The 21,465-nt window shown below is 36.0% G+C and overlaps 4 protein-coding genes across 5 annotated transcripts in view; 3 read left to right on the forward strand and 1 right to left on the reverse strand.

Moving 5' to 3' along the window:
* Nucleotides 1-7,316, reverse strand: part of LOC134848889 (pre-mRNA-splicing factor 38A-like) — a 273,870-nt gene extending 266,554 nt beyond the window's left edge. The window contains exon 1 of the mRNA XM_063866416.1: nucleotides 7,312-7,316. The gene's annotated coding sequence lies outside the window, so the exon portion shown is untranslated. The remainder of the gene's footprint in view (nucleotides 1-7,311) is intronic.
* The window catches only part of LOC134848838 (lipase maturation factor 2-like), a 181,307-nt gene that overhangs the window by 136,082 nt on the left and 23,760 nt on the right, over nucleotides 1-21,465 (forward strand). The gene's annotated exons all lie outside the window — the stretch shown is intronic.
* On the forward strand, nucleotides 323-9,512 carry LOC134848858 (protein LTV1 homolog). Its single transcript, XM_063866368.1, has 2 exons — nucleotides 323-676; nucleotides 8,339-9,512. Exons 1-2 carry the CDS (start codon nucleotides 358-360, stop codon nucleotides 9,484-9,486), a joined length of 1,467 nt encoding a protein of 488 aa, XP_063722438.1. The 5' UTR covers nucleotides 323-357; the 3' UTR covers nucleotides 9,487-9,512.
* On the forward strand, nucleotides 9,917-19,466 carry LOC134848824 (SHC-transforming protein 1-like). 2 transcript variants are annotated; one of them, XM_063866338.1, is made up of 6 exons: nucleotides 9,917-10,216; nucleotides 10,761-10,874; nucleotides 15,623-15,778; nucleotides 17,182-17,317; nucleotides 17,559-17,662; nucleotides 17,732-19,463. In XM_063866338.1, the coding sequence occupies exons 1-6, from the start codon at nucleotides 9,982-9,984 to the stop codon at nucleotides 18,868-18,870; spliced, it is 1,884 nt and encodes a 627-aa protein (XP_063722408.1). In that variant the 5' UTR covers nucleotides 9,917-9,981; the 3' UTR covers nucleotides 18,871-19,463. The 2 variants fall into 2 exon arrangements, with proteins under 2 accessions (XP_063722408.1, XP_063722414.1); XM_063866344.1 differs by lacking the exon at nucleotides 15,623-15,778 and having other exon boundaries at nucleotides 17,732-19,466.

Below are 21,465 nucleotides of genomic sequence, written 5' to 3' on the forward strand. Positions count from 1 at the left end.
AAAAGCACCAGTGGCCGAATCTTCGTTCTAGTTCTTTGATTTTTGATTGCTGCGGTAACAAGTTAAAAGTTCTTTCTGAAATGCAAAGCGGTTTGTCTGTAAGTCCAAAACGAGTCAATTTGCTATGAATGTTGAAAAATTTTATGCGATGGAAAGAACGTACAATATACGTTCGGATCTCTCGGGTCCATTCGTTATTGGTCTCGTGATTAATAGACGGAAGTTACATTTTTTTCAGTACTGGAAAGTTATACTTTGCGCCGTGAAACAAGAATGTGCCGCCAAATTTTTTGATTGGGTGGTGGAATTTAGCCCTGGCTGTCATTGCTTAAGTTGGTATTCAAATTCAGATGCATTATGGTTAAGAAAAGCAAGCGCTATATCAACAAAGGTCAAAGCGTGACCTTCCAGTTGGTCGATAAACCTCACGCAGACCCCTCGGGTTTCGAAGCCGACAACGTCCGAGTGTGGCATGCGACGAGTGACGAGAAGCGCAAGGAAGAACAATTAGCCTGTGGTATTTATTTTGAAGACGACTATGACTACACTAGGCACCTGAGAGACCGATTCGGCGAGGGAACGAGAGACCAGGAAGAGAAAGCTGTTCCACTTTGGGAAGAGATAGAGGAGGGACAGTTTGATGACGTGGTTTCTGTCAAAAGCTCAAAGAGCAAAGGTGAGAGAGCGCAAAACTTTGTTATACTCAAGTTGCAATTTGTTACTTCGGTTTTGGGTTTTCATTTGCTTTTTACTTTGGTTTTGAGTTAAAATTTGGGTGGGGATATTTTCTTATCGAGTAATCAGGTGCCTCCAAAAACTGCGGGTGAGTCATTGTTGAAGCTAGCTATTTTAGTTGCGATTTTAAATAAATCATTTTGATAAATTTCCAAGTGAAAAGAAAATGGTGTTCGCGCCAGGCCATATTAATTTACGAGTGTTACGAAAGGTATAGAGTATATTGATTGACGGGGAATGAATGGACTAAAATCGTAAGTGTTTTAACCTCATTTACACAAGCAAGCGTGAGAACGTTAATGTTATGCGGTCAGTCCACTTTTTCCAAAAACTCTCGATAATTAAGTACAAATTTTTGAATAATAATTGTTGAAGATATAATTTTTGAGGGACATTTCAAATTTTTTTTCGAAGATATGAACATCCTGCGCTCGCATGTAAAATCAATTTAATCTGCAATCTTTTTCCGTAATTTTTTGAGGTTTGACTAGGGGATATTTGTCAATTTGCTGCAATGAGTTATGCGCAATTGCATGGATTTATCCTAGGTTTTCAACGTCTAAGCGCAAATTAAAGCCCTTTCAAGTATCATATTAAAGCCCTTTCAGTCGTGATTCCATCACTTTAAAAAATTTCTAAAAAATTTTCACAGTGTCGAGAAAAACCGGTTTGAAATTTTCGCTTTTTTTTGTCTTAATTCGGGCGAATAAAGCATGCGAGCAGGCTTACAAGCTGAATTATGCCTAATTTAAGACCTTAAAACTTAATTTTAAGCATGTTTTACTTGCGTAAAACTTAATTTTAAGCAAGTAAAACTAATTTTAAGCAAGTAAAGTAGTTTTCGGAGTCTTTTTTGTTTAATTTTTAATTTTTTTAAATAGTTTTTCTACAAAAGTTTTTGTCCAATTTGCCTATATTACTATGACTGTCTAATTTGCCTAAATTATACTTTTGAGGTCAGATCTTTTTATCACTTAAAGCAGGAAAAACACTAATTTGGAAACAAAACTTTCTAAACCATAATTTTCTACAGACTATGGTCGGAACATTCTGTGCTACTTGCTCAGTAGCCAGCTATCCTTGTTGTAATTTCAAGATATATTTAGTCGTTTCCGCCGATTTTTCGAGCTAATTTTTGACCGTTTCTCATCGTTTGTGTTAGCGAAGTGCACTTTTTATTGTTATTGAAATGCGGCTGCGCCTCAATCATGATCAGTTAAAATAGTTTTGTCTTCAACCTTAAAGTCTTGTCATTTTCTTCTAGTTTTTAGCAAAAGTTAATGAAAGTTGCTGGCCGGACACGCTTCTTGCCTGTTTTATGCAAGTTTATGTTAGGTACGCTGGCAGGATCTAAGGTGAAGTGGTGTAACGCTAGTGCTTGTTCCTCGAATCCTCTGGTTCCTCGAATCCTCATATTAATTTACGAGTGTTACGAAAGGTATAGAGTATATTGATTGACGGGGAATGAATGGACTAAAATCGTAAGTGTTTTAACCTCATTTACACAAGCAAGCGTGAGAACGTTAATGTTATGCGGTCAGTCCACTTTTTCCAAAAACTCTCGATAATTAAGTACAAATTTTTGAATAATAATTGTTGAAGATATAATTTTTGAGGGACATTTCAAATTTTTTTTCGAAGATATGAACATCCTGCGCTCGCATGTAAAATCAATTTAATCTGCAATCTTTTTCCGTAATTTTTTGAGGTTTGACTAGAGGATATTTGTCAATTTGCTGCAATGAGTTATGCGCAATTGTATGGATTTATCCTAGGTTTTCAACGTCTAAGCGCAAATTAAAGCCCTTTCAAGTATCATATTAAAGCCCTTTCAGTCGTGATTCCATCACTTTAAAAAATTTCTAAAAAATTTTCACAGTGTCGAGAAAAACCGGTTTGAAATTTTCGCTTTTTTTTGTCTTAATTCGGGCGAATAAAGCATGCGAGCAGGCTTACAAGCTGAATTATGCCTAATTTAAGACCTTAAAACTTAATTTTAAGCATGTTTTACTTGCGTAAAACTTAATTTTAAGCAAGTAAAACTAATTTTAAGCAAGTAAAGTAGTTTTCGGAGTCTTTTTTGTTTAATTTTTAATTTTTTTAAATAGTTTTTCTACAAAAGTTTTTGTCCAATTTGCCTATATTACTATGACTGTCTAATTTGCCTAAATTATACTTTTGAGGTCAGATCTTTTTATCACTTAAAGCAGGAAAAACACTAATTTGGAAACAAAACTTTCTAAACCATAATTTTCTACAGACTATGGTCGGAACATTCTGTGCTACTTGCTCAGTAGCCAGCTATCCTTGTTGTAATTTCAAGATATATTTAGTCGTTTCCGCCGATTTTTCGAGCTAATTTTTGACCGTTTCTCATCGTTTGTGTTAGCGAAGTGCACTTTTTATTGTTATTGAAATGCGGCTGCGCCTCAATCATGATCAGTTAAAATAGTTTTGTCTTCAACCTTAAAGTCTTGTCATTTTCTTCTAGTTTTTAGCAAAAGTTAATGAAAGTTGCTGGCCGGACACGCTTCTTGCCTGTTTTATGCAAGTTTATGTTAGGTACGCTGGCAGGATCTAAGGTGAAGTGGTGTAACGCTAGTGCTTGTTCCTCGAATCCTCTGGTTCCTCGAATCCTCATATTAATTTACGAGTGTTACGAAAGGTATAGAGTATATTGATTGACGGGGAATGAATGGACTAAAATCGTAAGTGTTTTAACCTCATTTACACAAGCAAGCGTGAGAACGTTAATGTTATGCGGTCAGTCCACTTTTTCCAAAAACTCTCGATAATTAAGTACAAATTTTTGAATAATAATTGTTGAAGATATAATTTTTGAGGGACATTTCAAATTTTTTTTCGAAGATATGAACATCCTGCGCTCGCATGTAAAATCAATTTAATCTGCAATCTTTTTCCGTAATTTTTTGAGGTTTGACTAGGGGATATTTGTCAATTTGCTGCAATGAGTTATGCGCAATTGTATGGATTTATCCTAGGTTTTCAACGTCTAAGCGCAAATTAAAGCCCTTTCAAGTATCATATTAAAGCCCTTTCAGTCGTGATTCCATCACTTTAAAAAATTTCTAAAAAATTTTCACAGTGTCGAGAAAAACCGGTTTGAAATTTTCGCTTTTTTTTGTCTTAATTCGGGCGAATAAAGCATGCGAGCAGGCTTACAAGCTGAATTATGCCTAATTTAAGACCTTAAAACTTAATTTTAAGCATGTTTTACTTGCGTAAAACTTAATTTTAAGCAAGTAAAACTAATTTTAAGCAAGTAAAGTAGTTTTCGGAGTCTTTTTTGTTTAATTTTTAATTTTTTTAAATAGTTTTTCTACAAAAGTTTTTGTCCAATTTGCCTATATTACTATGACTGTCTAATTTGCCTAAATTATACTTTTGAGGTCAGATCTTTTTATCACTTAAAGCAGGAAAAACACTAATTTGGAAACAAAACTTTCTAAACCATAATTTTCTACAGACTATGGTCGGAACATTCTGTGCTACTTGCTCAGTAGCCAGCTATCCTTGTTGTAATTTCAAGATATATTTAGTCGTTTCCGCCGATTTTTCGAGCTAATTTTTGACCGTTTCTCATCGTTTGTGTTAGCGAAGTGCACTTTTTATTGTTATTGAAATGCGGCTGCGCCTCAATCATGATCAGTTAAAATAGTTTTGTCTTCAACCTTAAAGTCTTGTCATTTTCTTCTAGTTTTTAGCAAAAGTTAATGAAAGTTGCTGGCCGGACACGCTTCTTGCCTGTTTTATGCAAGTTTATGTTAGGTACGCTGGCAGGATCTAAGGTGAAGTGGTGTAACGCTAGTGCTTGTTCCTCGAATCCTCTGGTTCCTCGAATCCTCATATTAATTTACGAGTGTTACGAAAGGTATAGAGTATATTGATTGACGGGGAATGAATGGACTAAAATCGTAAGTGTTTTAACCTCATTTACACAAGCAAGCGTGAGAACGTTAATGTTATGCGGTCAGTCCACTTTTTCCAAAAACTCTCGATAATTAAGTACAAATTTTTGAATAATAATTGTTGAAGATATAATTTTTGAGGGACATTTCAAATTTTTTTTCGAAGATATGAACATCCTGCGCTCGCATGTAAAATCAATTTAATCTGCAATCTTTTTCCGTAATTTTTTGAGGTTTGACTAGGGGATATTTGTCAATTTGCTGCAATGAGTTATGCGCAATTGTATGGATTTATCCTAGGTTTTCAACGTCTAAGCGCAAATTAAAGCCCTTTCAAGTATCATATTAAAGCCCTTTCAGTCGTGATTCCATCACTTTAAAAAATTTCTAAAAAATTTTCACAGTGTCGAGAAAAACCGGTTTGAAATTTTCGCTTTTTTTTGTCTTAATTCGGGCGAATAAAGCATGCGAGCAGGCTTACAAGCTGAATTATGCCTAATTTAAGACCTTAAAACTTAATTTTAAGCATGTTTTACTTGCGTAAAACTTACTTTTAAGCAAGTAAAACTAATTTTAAGCAAGTAAAGTAGTTTTCGGAGTCTTTTTTGTTTAATTTTTAATTTTTTTAAATAGTTTTTCTACAAACGTTTTTGTCCAATTTGCCTATATTACTATGACTGTCTAATTTGCCTAAATTATACTTTTGAGGTCAGATCTTTTTATCACTTAAAGCAGGAAAAACACTAATTTGGAAACAAAACTTTCTAAACCATAATTTTCTACAGACTATGGTCGGAACATTCTGTGCTACTTGCTCAGTAGCCAGCTATCCTTGTTGTAATTTCAAGATATATTTAGTCGTTTCCGCCGATTTTTCGAGCTAATTTTTGACCGTTTCTCATCGTTTGTGTTAGCGAAGTGCACTTTTTATTGTTATTGAAATGCGGCTGCGCCTCAATCATGATCAGTTAAAATAGTTTTGTCTTCAACCTTAAAGTCTTGTCATTTTCTTCTAGTTTTTAGCAAAAGTTAATGAAAGTTGCTGGCCGGACACGCTTCTTGCCTGTTTTATGCAAGTTTATGTTAGGTACGCTGGCAGGATCTAAGGTGAAGTGGTGTAACGCTAGTGCTTGTTCCTCGAATCCTCTGGTTTTTCTCCCAGTGTTCTTTTTCCAGTTTTTCTTAGGTTTCCGCAAGTAAATTATTTCTGATGAGGGCGTTTCTTTTTCTTGTTTTTTTTCTTTATTTCTGAAAGCTCGCTTTTCAAATTAGTTCATAAAAAAATGCTGGATAAATTATGCTATCCAGCTATAGAAATTGAATCGGAGCGTAGAATTAATTTGGACTTAGTTTGAACTTAATGATTTTGAGTTAAAAATTCAAAGCTGAATAAATTACAAGGATAGCCGGTTACTGCAAATAGCGCAGAATGTTCTGACCGAACTCTTAACAAAAATACTTACCTTTTTAAGCCTGCACGCTGACCTTATTAGCTGAAACTTCGACAAAAATGAAAAGATCAAGCCTGTTTTTCTCGACACTGAGAAAAATTTAATGTCATTCTTCGAATCACGACTGAAAGGGCTTTAATTTGATATATGGCTCGACCCCTTCTGATGATCACACTAGTCAGTACTTAGTGTATTAATACCAACCTTCTGTTTTTCTAACCTAACTCAAATAAAAGTGTTTATTGAAAATTGGAAAACTGACTTGGCGGCACTTTCGCAATAATCGCGACCTAGCATCGGAAATTTCATAGCACCTGTTCTCTGCTCTATTTGCTAGTGTATATCTCTTCCCTGACTAGTGTATGTAATGTATTACGCATGCGTGGCCGAGTGCTTAGTGCGTGAGACTCATAATCTCTTGGTTGCAGTAGGTCACAGATCGAATCCGAGAAGTTGCCGCATTTTTTAAAACTAATTTGAGGTTCATTTCTACTTTCTTATTGCACTTTATAGAGCTAGTTTTTGTCGGGTTCTCACTAGTGTTATTTGTGGTACCTGATATTGCGTGGAAAACATAAATAAAAAACAAATACCTGAGTACAAAGTTACTCCGCATTTTTCAAATGTTCGGAACACTTGAATATTCATCCGGTGTTCTCTAATTGGATTATTTTTATTACACTTGCTAAATCAAGTGTCTTGTGAAAATGCGTCAATCATAAAAGATCATTGAAAGATATCTGGAGTGATGTCATTTGGTGTATGTTGCTCACAATATGAAAAGATGCAAAAAACCACGAGTATTGTTCTCGAATTTTTAATTCTTTGACGATTTTCCAGCTGTCTCTTGCTTTCTATGTGCCAATTTTCAAAGATCTTAAAATTTCAGATATTTTTGTCCTGTCGTTGAGCGTGCGAAGTAAAAGTTTGCATGCATTAAGTTTTTAGTAAACCTCCAAAATCTATGACAAAAATAGATTGTTTCCATGATATTGTTTTCAAAAATTGCAGTTAATCGATGCGTGTTTGGACATCCATTGCTTTTGCATTGTAACTGGCTGCTTCGACCACATTCAGTGGGAATTAATTATGCCCTAGGGTAATTTAAGGGTACTTTAAATCTCAGAACAGCTGTTTTAAACGCAGGGGCGGGTCTAGGATTTGCTCGAGGGGGGCTTTTTGTCGACTTTTTTAAAATCTATTTAATTGATTTTATGAGCTCTCCCAAATCTCTATAAGAGTCTCATTTTGTCCACATTTGTTGCACCGCAGGCGAAAACATAAAAAAGCTGAAAAAAATACGATTTTAGGCTTTGGAAATTTTGACCAAGAAATTGTGTTTTTGGGCGTGCACTCCCTCTCAAAATTTCTATATGGCCGCCTAAGGCTGTTTTGGGTGTTTTTAAGGGTGGTCAGCCAAGAATGGATGAATTAAAATAGTACCAAAGGGTCAGCAGGGGGTCGAATTCCTAAGGGGAAAGAGCGTCCGTAACCCCTCCCCTTACCTAAATCTGCTCTTGTTCTGTTCTGTTAAGCAAAGCTTGCTAGAAGAGGCCCCTGCCCGTCCTTGCTTGAGAGGAAAAGTTAAAAGCATCATGAAGGCTAGACTGTGGTAATTTCGTCCTTGGTTGCCAGACGTCTTCGGTTCCGTACCATCATTGGCTCGGATGGTGGATCTGTTTCGGCGTCTATTTGCAGCCTCGGCTCTCAGGTGACCCCTCGTGTGCGAACTGAGCTACCCTCTGTACTTCGCAACGAAAGTGCAACGGCAGCAAGTGAAAGCAATAATAGTTGTAGGCTCGGCGGTTCTTATTTTGGCTTGCAGTATTGTGCCAGTACTTGTGCTTGCGGTCTGTTGCAGCCTCGGCTTTCAGTTGGCTCCTCGTACAAGCCGTCTCATGTCTTGCCAGCGACCCTGCGTTGGTTGACATTTTTTGGTTGAATTAAAATAGTACCAAAGGTTCGGAAGGGGGTCGAATCACTGAGGAGAAAGAGCTTCCGTAACCCCCTCCCCTTCCCTAAATCCGCTCTTGTTTAAAATTATCCGTTTCTGGCAAACTAAGCCTTTGTAAATCAGCAGAAAGCTTTCAAGGAAACATAAGCCACTGATTTAATAGTTTGACATAAAGAAAATGAATATTCTCTCTAAGAGTTTTATGCAGTCACAACATCTGAGTAATTTCGGAATTGAAGAGTTGTTCATCAGAATATGTATTGTTTTAGGTGGTAAAAGTGACATCTTCAACGACAGCGACTTCCCCTCTCTAGTTGCTCTTGAGGCACACTTGACAGCTGTCGAGAACGTAGATGACTACAACGTAATGGCTGCCACTGCTCAAGAAAAGCCAGGGCCCCACTGGGACGAAGACATCGCACAAACTATGGCCGACAATTTCACAGATTTCTGTGACGATCTGGAAGACGATTTTGTAACTCTTGCAGGCGGAGTTGCAGATGAGAATTACGATAATGACTTTCCGGAACTGGGTGCCTTTGATGGTGATTATGAAGACGAAGATGGAAGTTGCGAAGTATATCGTGAAGGCGCTCGAGCTGATGACTGGAGAGACGTTTTAGCTGAGACCGAAATGGACCAGCATACAGATCCGCTGTTGGAAGAGCGTAAAAAGTTCCTCCTTGGAGATAACTACATGGACTCCAAGTCTCAGAAGTCAAGATTCACCGAGTATTCTTTAACTTCATCTGCAGTTCCTAGAAGTGAATGTCAAACTGATCTTGATGATCATTTTGAAATAATGTATGGTGAGTATGACGACCTTGAAGTTGGCGCTCTAGATCACGAAGAGGTTGAGGGGCATTTGAAAACTGACCACCCTGCAGTATTACACGTACTGGGTCTAGATGGCGAAGGAAAAGGGCAACCAGTTGTAGACAGCGATGATGATCCAGAAATGAGAGTAACCATAGATGATATTTCGGAGAGACTTCAAGAGTGCGCTTCAGATGTAGATTCGGATGACTTATTTCCGGAACCAGAACCGAAACCGGAATTCGACTGCGAGTCAATTCTGTCAACCTACTCGAATATCTACAACAGACCGAAGGTTATAAAAGCTGAAACTAAAGTGCAATTGGACCAATCAGGAATGCCGAAATTGGAAAAAGATTACCCGGAAAAGTTGCCCCATCCGGACGAGTCAGAAATGGATAGACTCAAGTGGATTCCGCCGAATATAAAGAGAAAAGACGAAACTAAAGAGGAAACGAGAGAACGACAGAAAATTCAAAAAGAGGAACAGAGGCTGAGAAGGATCGAGAAAAAGAACAATAAACTTGCTTTTAAAATGGAAGAAATCCGACAGCAAAGATCTGAAATTAACAAGCAAAGAAGTAGCGGATTTAAGTATTAGTTGCAATCAAAATTTTTCTCGCCTCATTTTTTTCTAGTGTTCGTAAATATATCAGATAAATCACCAGCGGATTTGGGGGGGGGGGTTCGACTCCCTCCCTTAGTGATTCGACCCCCTGTCAACCGAAAGTGTCCCCCTATGCACTAATTTGATATATCCATTTTTTGCTAACGGACCCTAAGATTTTTCTAAAGGCGCCAATATTTAGCCTGTTTTTTTTCAAATTTTTGGTCAGTTTTCTGGCCAAAACAAGGTCTTTTTAGAGTGCTTTGGGAGAGCTCGGAAAATCAATTTAGTCAACCTATAAAAAAGGTCGACAAAATTTTCGAAACTTTTTTGAAAATCCCCTCGTGAAAATCCTAGATCCGCACCTGAGAGAAATCATTGTTGCATCAGCTCCTGATTTTGATAAAATGATGTTTTCAGATTGTAATTAAATGTTCTAGTTGGTCATTTATTCTCTCTGCTGATCGCAATTGTGAGTCTGATGATCGAATGAGCCCATTTCCAGCCACAAATGGAATCCATGTGGGCGGTAATGTCAATTTGAACATGCAGCAGCAACCACATCAGTTGTCCTCTCAGGCGTCTGGCTGGAACCAGATGAGTGGATCTCTGTCTGCCAAGCCTACAACTGGCTGGCTCCATCCAGACGAATCTCTCATAGGAGACGGAGTTAGATTCCACGTTAACTACGTAGGATGTGTCGCCATTAAGGAGAGCATGCGCAGTTAGTATGTTCAGATAATCTGAAATTGTTCGTTGTTGGTCACAACGTCTTCGGTCAACGAATCTGAGCACAATTTAATCACGAATTTGTTCATTTGAAATCAGACGCCAATTTCTTAAAGCCTTCCCACTCTTAAACCATGTCTAAACTTCTAATCAACTGAAATGACACTTTTCGATCCTTGCTTAAATTTAGCAGTAACCTTAAATATAAGGTAAGGTGTGATGTTTTTTCGTAATCAAATATGTACAAAACTGAAACCGACCAGCTACTAAAAAGCTACTAAGTTTCGTCTTTTCATGGTCATGCAATAGTTTTATGGGAGCTTTTAGGATTCTAAAGAAAATAATTACCCTTCGCTTAAGGGTTCAAAAGAACGCAGAAGCTCTGATCATCGTGTAGCGCTTATAAGTCTTATAATCAGTGGACAAATTAAAAATTATCTGTCCTCAAAGCATTCATTTCATTGTCTAGCATTGATCTGTTTTTGGTATTCCTATCCATAAAAGGACGTCGAGCACTGATATTTTTCTTTGTGTTGTAGATTTGGACTTCGACAAGCGTACTTTATTGGCTAGAGAAGCTATCTGCCAAGTGGTGCATTTCACTCACTATAAACACCTGCAAAACTGGACGCCAAATGAACAGCTGCAGAAAAGTAAGAGAATTAACAAGAAAATGTATTGGAAATTTCAGTTTGTTGTGATACCAGAGGAATAATTTGGTAAACTTCAATTTATGCGGCGCTTAGTTTAAGTGGAACCGGTATTTTACATCGATTTTACCATAGATAAATGAAGTTTTTGCCTGATAGTGTTTTTCCTTTCATCGCTGATAAAGTGTAAACGAACGAAATGATTATTAATAGTCGATGAACGTTGTGAAGTCTCTTATATAGAGCATGATGGTTTTTTGTTTGTGTGATTTTTAGCGGTTCGACATCTGATTTTTTTGAAAGTTCTGTTCATTTTCTTGTTATGAAGAGCTATAGTTCAGAGTTATAGTTCTTGTTATAGTTCAGAGAGCTATAAGACCATAAATGTTATACATTTTTTGAAATTCAAAAATTGAAGTTTCATCTCGCTTCATAAGAACTTATAAAAATTAATAAACCATTCAGCGCATGTGGTATAGAAGTAAAACACCTGTTTGAGATGACAAAAGTTTCGAATCCGACCGGGATCTATTTTTTTGTTCAAACTAGAAAGTTTCTGCTTTTTAGCACTATTGTCCCTCTGTTTGTTTTTGTTTGTCGGCTTAGTTCCAGTAGCACGGACTCTTTGTAAATGTTAAGCTTTCTTCAAGTTCCTGAATGCGATTTCTAAAGCCCATTGGTGGAGGTAATTGAGTTCCAAGTTTTTCGCTGAATTTTAGTTGAATTTTTTTTTCGTATCTGCAACCACTTTTGTAAATCTGCATTCCAGACTTGTTGTAAGCGTGTTCGCGTTTCAAATACCAGTTCTATTTACATTAGTGAGCCTAAGTGAGCGTAGTCTAAGAATACGAATATTCTTTTTTCCCAAGCTAAGTAGCAAATATTGATGCCACTTTTGGTGGCTCCGTTACGGCTATTTGATAAAATGTGCTTTGTCATAAGATTAGTACTAAGTTGAGGCCTTTTCAATCCATCGAATGAATAGAAAAAAGCTGCTTGCTTCAAACAAAAGTACTATAATTGCACTTGCTATCAGCTTAGTGTGTTATTACGAACCTTCTTTTTTCTAACTTATCTCGCAAACAAAAGTGTTCCTTAAAAGTGTTCACTTATTTGGAAATTTCACTGTAGCAATGGGAAATTGCATAGCATTTGTTCTCTCCTTCATTTGTGAATGAGTGGTTATTTGTACCAAAGTTTCCGTTGCTTAGTGGTTAGTGTGTGAGCCTCTTAATCTCTAGGTCGCAGGTTCGAATCTCAGAGGTATAAAGATTTTTGCTAATTCGAGGATTATTTTCATTTTTTATTATTGCATTATAGAGCTGCGTTTTGTCGTGGCCTTGAAAGTGTTTGCGAAGCAAAGCTTGGCCTCTGTGTAAAAATTTGATTTCAGAAAATTTTCAACTCAATATATCTCGCAATTTTTGTGAAATGCATAATATATGCATAATTTGGCTTTATGCGTTCCAATTTATTACATGCAAATTTAGTGTAGAGGCCTTCAGTTTTTTATATTCCAATTTATTACATGCAGGTCGTAGATTCGAATCCGATATGTAGCAAAGTTTTACTAATTCGAGGCTTATTTATACTTTTTAGTTCACTTTTTAAGGCTGCTTTTGTGTCGATTTCTCGTGTTTGCGAAGAGCAGCCTCGTTTTGTCTATATTTGTTTGATTTGTTTTTAAATTTTCCAACTACGGTTCGGCATATTTTCATCGTTTTTCTTGGTTTTTGTGTAGTTGGTTCTTTTTTCGATTTATACCTAGTCGATATCATATTGCATCGTTGGATGAGCGAAACAAGTTAAAGCATGTGTCTTTTGAGGGGGTAAATTAAGATTTTTGAAAGTTAGTTTTTTAACTGACTGACGGGCTGTTCTACCGCTTCAACGCTGTCGTTATTTTCAATTGTCCTTTTTGTCATACTTTTTTACGAAGTTAAGTATATGAAAATTTTAGGTAGGCAAGGCGGCTTCTTTCGAAATTTTTAAAAACTTTTGTTTCAACTTAGCTTCTTTTTGTCAGATTTTTTACTTCTATTTTGTCATGCTATCTTTGTGTTGTATCGCAAGTGGTGCGAAGCTCTGCTTTGATTCTGTTAAAAATTTGTTCACGCTCAAATTTGATTTTTTTTGCAATTTTTTGAAGATCACTTCATTTTCTCTGTTAAATGAAGGCAAACTGCACTTTCGAACAGCAAAAAAAACATTGGTCACGAAATTGTGAATGAATTCTGGTTTCAAAACTGCAGTTTTAGTTTCAAAATATTACCCCAGTGGAATGGTTCCAAGAGTTAACATTATTTGAATTCAAAGAGCTTCAACTTGATGTTATTTTTTTCAAATTTCAATATTTAAAAATGTTCAAAAAAATTTCAACCGATTCGTTGTTCTTTCAATCGTGTTTTTTGTTCTTTCAGTCAATCATCGAAGATTTTTGAAATTAAAAGAGCTGAAAGGTGATATATATTTTTTGAAATTTGAAAGTTCGTTTATTAAGAGTAATGAACGTAGTGAAGACCCATATATAGGTCTTGCTGATTTTTTTTTCTTTTCAGGAAAAAGTCTAAAGTTTGTTCACGCTCAATTTTGATTTTTCGCGATTTGACTTGTGATTTCTTTTTAAGGTCATTGCATTTCTATTGTTAAAAGGAAGTCAAACTCCACTATCGATCAGCAAAATTGTTAAGGTCACGAAAAACGAGATCGACTTCTAATTTTGAAATTGGAAAATAATTATCAGACTTCCCAGCGAAATAAAAGTTATTTATTGATCCAGTTTTCTCAAATTGGGTTAATTTTAACAAAAAAAGTGTCCATCATAAATTGTTCTACAAATTCAAAGAGCTTTAAGTCCATGTATTTGTTTTTTTCTAAATTCAAAAGCTTAAGATTTTTTTAAAAAATCAGTTTTTGTTTTAGTTTCATTGCGCTCATTACTCTTCTCCAACTACAATTGTTCTTAATTATACCAGAAAATTTAAAAATTCGAGTTTGTATATGTAGCTGCTTTATTTGAGACTAGTGTTAGAATAGTTAAGAGTGTTTCGAATAGATAAGACTAGTGTTTCGATTAGTTAAGAGTCGGGGGCCGAGTGGGCAGGTCGTAGATTCGAATCCGATATGTAGCAAAGTTTTACTAATTCGAGGCTTATTTATACTTTTTAGTTCACTTTTTAAGGCTGCTTTTGTGTCGATTTCTCGTGTTTGCGAAGAGCAGCCTCGTTTTGTGTCTATATTTGTTTGATTTGTTTTTAAATTTTCCAACTACGGTTCGGCATATTTTCATCGTTTTTCTTGGTTTTTGTGTAGTTGGTTCTTTTTTCGATTTATACCTAGTCGATATCATATTGCATCGTTGGATGAGCGAAACAAGTTAAAGCATGTGTCTTTTGAGGGGGTAAATTAAGATTTTTGAAAGTTAGTTTTTTATGAACTCGGGCTGACGGGCTGTTCTACCGCTTCGACGCTGTCGTTATTTTCAATTGTCCTTTTTGTCATACTTTTTTACGAAGTTAAGTATATGAATATTTTCGGTAGGCAAGGCGGCTTCTTTCGAAATTTTTAAAAACTTTTGTTTCGACTTAGCTTCTTTTTGTCTGGTTTTTTACTTCTATTTTGTCATGCTATCTTTGTGTTGTATCTTTGTGTTGTATGTTATTTTTTTCAAATTTCAATATTTAAAAATGTTCAAAAAAATTTCAATCGATTCGTTGTTCTTTCAATCGTTTTTTTTTTCGGTTTCCTTTTTCTGTTCATTCGCTTTTTGAAACTGGGTTGACTTTTTGATCAAATTTGTATAAACATTCCTGAAATTGGACGCCGAGGCAAAGCAGAGCTTCGAACAACTTGCGATACCTTATAAACAGCATGGCAAGCTATACTACAGAAAAATAGAGGAAATATACCAAACAAAGCAATTATTTGAGCAAAAAATAATGAAAAAAAGTGCTGCTACCCAAATTCTTGTCTCGACGAATTAATTTCAATTTGAAGAAAACATGCCATGGAACACAATTGCCAGCGTTGGATTAGATTTCAGGCACAATTTATCTAGCGGGGATTAAGTCGACAGTACTTAGGTAGACGCACGTTGAGCATAACTCTAAATTGTTGTCGCGAAAATTTAACCAGAAAAATTTGAAGCTCGGAAGTTTTTACATCGCTCCACCCTGAAGCACACGCATAAATATTTTTGTCACCCTCCAAATGACGCAAAATGAGGCGAGTCTCTCGATAACTCATCGATTTAGATTTAAACCTGTCTTGCGAAAAAATTGAGCATGAATTTATACAAAATTGGATCTATTTAATTTACAAAATACTGAATTACATCAAAATGACTTTAAAAATAGACATCAAAATGACACATAACTGTAATGTTAGTAGTCCAGTAGTTTATTTTGGATTTTCATGAGCTTGAGCATGTCAGCACCTGAATGTGGTCCTCCTACTGGCCAATAATTTTGTACTGTCCAATGAGTAAGCACAGTGATTTTGTTTAACAAGTTGTTAGCCCGAAAGAAGTCTATATTCCGATTTGATAAATAAAGAACGCAAGCATATAGAATTTTTATATAAAGCTTAGATTTTTTTTATTTTTCTGGAGATCACTAAAATTTTTTAACTCTGTCGTCTATGCTTGGTTGTGCTTGTAAAGTGCTCATCCGCCCTTAATCTGTTCTTCTCGCAAAAGCCCTTGCTTCTATTTTGAATGTTATCAAGTGTAATGGTTGTCTTTTGTTGTGCAGCTGAGCTGAGTCGCATGATAGACACTCGCTACACCTCACCCAGTGCGGGATCGAGAGTGTTGCTGACCATATCCACCGATGCAATAACCCTCATGTCAGTGGACAATCAGAAGCCGGTACTCAAACACGAAATGAGCTCAATCTCATTCGCATCAGGTCAGCAGACTACCTCAAGAATATTAATTTTTTGTTCGTGCCGAAGAAATAGGATATTTTGCGAGAAGTCTGCTAGCTCATTGTTTGTTCGTTTTTCAGTTGCTTTTTTGCCGTTTTCTCGAATTAGATTTCTAAGTCAATTTTTTGCCGCTTTCTTGAAGCCAACTCGTAGTCTGTGCCGGAAGCCAGTTCTTGAAGGCAACTCGTAGTCTGTGCCGGAAATTTGGTCTGAAAGTTAGACATTTCACAAGTTTCAAGGTGTTGGACGATAAATTATGTGGTAGAGCAACTAGCCGAAATATGAACTTAAACTAACCATTAAGTTTCAATGGACCGAGTGAAAACATTTATTTAGATTTGTTTTTTATTTTAATCAAGCTACGATTGGATTTTTCCAAGTTTATTTAATTAATTTACCAAAAGAAGGAAAATCACGTTCTCAAATAACGAAAGTTCAATTAGATCAAAAGAAAAAAGCGATTGAAATTTCGAATTTTGAAAAAATTGTCAGTTTTCTCATTGAACTAGATTTGTTGAAAAAAGTCAATCATCGAAGATTCTTGAAATTAAAAGAGCTGAAAGGTGATATATATTTTTTGAAATTTGAAAGTTCGTTTATTAAGAGTAATGAACGTAGTGAAGACCCATATATAGGTCTTGCTGATTTTTTTGTTTTTCTTTTCAGGAAAAAGTACAAAGTTTGTTCACGCTCAATTTTGATTTTTCGCGATTTGACTTGTGATTTCTTTTTAAGGTCAGTGCATTTCTATTGTTAAAAGGAAGTCAAACTCCACTATCGAACTGCAAAATTGTTAAGGTCACGAAAAACGAGATCGACTTCTAATTTTGAAATTGGAAAATAATTATCAGACTTCCCAGCGAAATAAAAGTTATTTATTGATCCAGTTTTCTCAAATTGGGTTAATTTTAACAAAAAAAGTGTCCATCATAAATTGTTCTATAAATTCAAAGAACTTTAAGGCCAACTAATTTTTTATTCGAAACTCAAAAGTTTAAGATTTTGAAAAAAAAACAAGCCAGTTTTTTTTCAGTTTCCTTGCGTTCATTACCGTTTTCCAACTGTCAGTTGGCTATGTTTGTGTGAAAAGTCCATCTTTCTGGGTCTCCTTTAGTTGAATGACTTTACTAATATATATTCACTTTATGTGATGAGCAGTAACCTAATCGTTGCTTAACTTTTCGGCCGGTTATCAGATTACGATCGTTGTAATTTCGGTTATAATTCGGGAGGTTAACCCTGTTTTCTTAATTTTGAAGCCTAAGCCATTTTAGTCAACAATTTGAGTCTTCCATGAAACAGTGCCACTGTAAAATCTGTTAATTGAATGCTTTATGCATTGAGACGCAGTTATGACGCAGATAATTCAGATCCTGGTTTTCAGGCGGTGACGGTGAAACGAGTGAGTTCATAGGCTACGTTGCCAAAGACGCCGACAACTCGCGGGCATGTCACGTGGTGGAAGTCCCCGCCCTAGCCCCTGACGTCATAGCTACAATCGGACAAGCATTTGAACTTCGGTTTGAATTTTTTTTAGCTCGTTGAAAATATTTGATTTTAGCAATGTATTAACAATACCAAAACAACAGTCTGAAATACATGGCTTAAATTATGTGAGGTGACAATTCGTCGCAAGCGACAATTCGCGACAATATCTTAAGCGTCTCGCTGTAGCATTTCAGGAGCTTTTTTATAAATTCAGATTCGTTTTTCCATTCATGTTTCAGTAATCCATATGCTTGTACTTAAATCTCATTTCAGGTATAAGCAACATATTCAAGGAAATCCGGGCAGTGGTCTTCTAAACAACATGCCTCCAAATACAAACGGGGTTTTGAGAACAGGGCCTCAAATGATAACAAACGGTTAGTAGCAATCAAAGCTCGCTAGTTGTGGGTTGAATTCAAACGAAAATTGAGTTTTCTTTCATTCAGATTCGAAGTGGGGCGACGAAACGGCATCTCAATACTCGCAAAACAGTAACTGCATCAATCAATTAGTAGACCGTCGACTTTCGAAAGATCCTTCAATGCTTTCGAACCATCGTCAAAGTATGATCAGTCAGCGCAACTCGCAGTACATGATGCAAAATGTACAACCTCCTGGTCCTAGACAGGGATTTGAAGATAACTTTGTGCCCCAAAACCCTGCCCCTTACATAAATATGAATCAAAATTCTCATCCTCAAAATGGAATTGGGTTTAATCAGGCGATGTCCGTAAACACTGATTTGAGTTCAAACTCGGGGAATCCAAATGGATCTGTGAACTTCAGGAACAGTTTCACGCCGACGAATGGACTGGACCAAATTATGACGTCACCGAACCAACAGTTGAACCAACAGAAACAGATGCAGACATTTTACCAGTCCAGTCCTCCGGTGCCGATGCCGAGGAGAAATGCTCCTGGAGTGACATTTTCAGACAACTCACAAGCTGCTTCCAATCTAGCCGTCATTATGAACCAGTCTCACCACGTTCAGCATCCAGCGCCTGGAACTAATATCACGGACCCTGGAAATGTACCCAGAATCCCAGACCGCAAGTCTCCGAAACCGGGAGACGGAAAACTGGTGCCATCGCCACATGCGAATCTAAACATGCCAGATTTATTATCAAACCAGCAGACCAGCACAGTTGCTAATAAAGCGGGAAACCGGAGTTCAAATGCGTCATCTGCTGATGAAAATTTGATTGCCATACCTCAGACAGAAAGCGTTCTTCCACTTAATTCTCAAGTTTGGTTCCATGGCGCTATTTCACGCACGGAAAGCGAACGGAGGCTAAGGAAAGATGGCGACTTTTTGGTCCGAGAGAAGCAAGCGGCTGCTACTGATACAAAGCAATACGTTCTATCCGGGTACCAAGGAGGTGTTGTGAAGCACTTACTTTTAGTTGACCCGCATGGCCGTGTGAGAACAAAAAACAACATTTTCGAAAGTGTTGGTCATCTTATCACACATCACATGCGGAATAATATCCCAATCATAAGTTCAGACAGTCAAGTCAGATTGGGGAACCCTGTCAAGAAACCAAGTCCTCCGAGGCCTGGAATGCATGCCACTGAAATTTAATTATTGAGGAGCTGTTACACTGCTGATCATTTTGTTTCTGTCATACATTGATTGCGCAGTTTTGAATTGAAGATTGCTTCACAGATATTTGATTAGTGAATGCACACAATCTACATAAGTCTTCACTATGAAATTTTTTTGAAAAATGTTAAAACCGGGTAGGAAATCATGTGATAATCATTTGCTTAGTTTTGACATTTTTATTTGTTAGTTAGCTTCATTCTTTTGGAAACGTTTCTGTTGAGTACTTTAGTTTATAATTAAGTCTAAATTAATTTCAGTCGGTCAAAGAATTGCTGTCTTGGCTGCAGAAAGATATTTCTATTCTATTCAATATTTATATTGTTTCTATCGCCAGTACTCTGTAGAATTTGAAATTAATACGCATCAGAATATTTAAATGCGACAACGCTTTGACTTTTTTCATCGAGTTGAGGAAGCGAGACTTGCATATTTTATTGCAACAAATCCTGCAAATAACTGGTACGAAGTTATGAACAAACTGAAGGAATAGATGTAACAATTCGAGGGTCTGGATTAAAGAGGAAAACGCCACCTGTCCTCTTGAGAGCTGACGACTTATTTATTTACGTGTTTTAAGTGCCAATGACTGTTGATTGATTTTTTTTGTCATACAGTTATTCGAGAAAACGCTTTCTGTTCCGACTTCAATTTTTGAAATAACTTTCTCAGCGGAGCTCTATCTAAATTCACTCTTTGATAGCAGACGTAGAAATTCCGTGAAAAAATTTTTAAGCTGAACTCTGAATTTAGTTTTCAAGTTGATTAAGAGTCGATGAACGTAGTATTATATAGGTTGCGATGATGTCTTCAGAGGAAAAAGTTTTTAATCGTTCAGTCTTTTTTTTCAAAGTTCAGTTCGATACTTCTATTGAAAAGAAAGCAAACTCCACTATCAAGCAGCAAAAGTTTGAAGGCAAAAAAAAACGTGATCGATTTCTAATTTCGAAAGTGGATTTTAATTTTAAAATTTCTTAGCAGAATAAAAACAAGATCTATTGATCCAGTTACGTTAATTTATCAACAAATAAAAGAGCTTCAAGTCATGTTTTTCTTATTTGAAAGAATGATTTTTCTTACTTGCAGTATTTTTCGAAAAGGAAGTCAGTTTCTTTGTTTCATTGCGTTCATTAACTCTTTTCCTAATTTTTATTGGCGTTGTTCTTCGTGTTTTCTATTAATTAAAGTAAATTCTCAACCAGGTCTTATGTCGTTAAAAACAACTTAATTTCTCCAAATTAACTTCAAGAGCATTTGCAAAATGTACCACAAATTACGCTCTCCCATAAGGAAAGTGAACTTGGCGTGAATGAGTTCCGGTTTATTAAATAAGTTTCGCTGCGGAATAAAAATTTTAATTATTGATCCAGTTTTCTCAAAATGTGTTAATTTAATCCAAAAAGCACTGGTAATCAATTGTTCGTAAAATTCAATGAGCTTTAAGGGAAAATGTAAATCAAAATTGTTCCCCCAAAGCTCTTTGAATTTTACGAACAATTGATGACCAGTGCTTTTTGGATTATATATGGATATTATATTATATTTACACAAAAAAGCTTGTGTTATAGTATTAACTCTTTTTTTCCAACCTACATCGCAATTGTTATTGCGACGCAAATATTGTTGCGAAAAAATTTGTTCATTTTGATCAATAACCAGCTATTAAGTACAGGCAATGCTAAAGATATTAACACAGACTATTATATTACAAATAGCACTTTAGCTTCATGGATTTGTAGCTTAGAGGTAGGGAAGAAGACCCACAACAAAATAAGAACGTTCGAACCTGGGCAGGGTCGGATTTTTTAATGAAATTTTTCGAATACTAGCTAAAATGCGTCCGCTTTATAAATTGAGGCATGTTATTTTGTAAATTTCCAAGTTGACTGATGCTGCTAATGCGTCTTAATTGGCTTGCGTCACTTAGCAATTGTAGACTCATAATTGGCGTGCATCTCTTTAGAAATTTTGTAAACTCAAAGTTTTACTCATTCAGTTTTCCCCAGTAGCGTTATTGGTCATATTTTTGTTTGTGTATGCGAAGTGAATTTTGAAGTTTTTTCAAACAATTTTTCAGTTTTTATTTGTCTTGCGTTCCTTTACTCTTTTCCTACTGTCAGTGCTCTGTGTAACAAAAAATGCTATTCGCATTGGATTCAATAGCTTAAACAGAGTTTTTTGGAATGCTGCTTTATTGAAAACGAGAAAAAAAATTAGAACAAGAACTTTTTGATTGAACAAATTTCACTTTTTCCTTTTTTTAAGAGTCAGTTAAGATCGCATCACTCTGTATTAATCTTCACTGTCATTATATACTTACTTGCATTTTTAACATTTGTTAATTAAACAAATTAACCAATAAATTATTAGGCGATAAAAAAAGGTGCCCAATTGTTGGACGTAGAATACATTCGGTTGGTTGGTGATAGAGAAAAATGCTACATCAGTTAGCAAAAAAAACAATCTCCCATGTTTAAGCATAATAATTTTGCTTTTTTAACGAACGAATTTTTTCATGTTTAAGCTATATCATATATTGCAACGCTTAAGACAATTTTTCAATTAGTGTTTCGC

The sequence above is a fragment of the Symsagittifera roscoffensis genome, chromosome 1 (assembly GCF_963678635.1).
Source record: "Symsagittifera roscoffensis chromosome 1, txSymRosc1.1, whole genome shotgun sequence".
In the NCBI taxonomy this organism is placed as follows: Eukaryota; Metazoa; Xenacoelomorpha; order Acoela; family Convolutidae; genus Symsagittifera; species Symsagittifera roscoffensis.

Coding starts and splice junctions, on each gene's coding strand:
- LOC134848824 (XM_063866338.1), top strand. CDS start 9,982: ATGAGCCCATTTCCAGCCACAAATGGAATCCATGTGGGCGGTAATGTC. Junction 17,318..17,558: donor GGACAAGCATTTGAACTTCG/GTTTGAATTTTT, acceptor ATCTCATTTCAG/GTATAAGCAACATATTCAAG. Junction 17,663..17,731: donor GCCTCAAATGATAACAAACG/GTTAGTAGCAAT, acceptor TCTTTCATTCAG/ATTCGAAGTGGGGCGACGAA.
- LOC134848858 (XM_063866368.1), top strand. CDS start 358: ATGGTTAAGAAAAGCAAGCGCTATATCAACAAAGGTCAAAGCGTGACC. Junction 677..8,338: donor CAAAAGCTCAAAGAGCAAAG/GTGAGAGAGCGC, acceptor GTATTGTTTTAG/GTGGTAAAAGTGACATCTTC.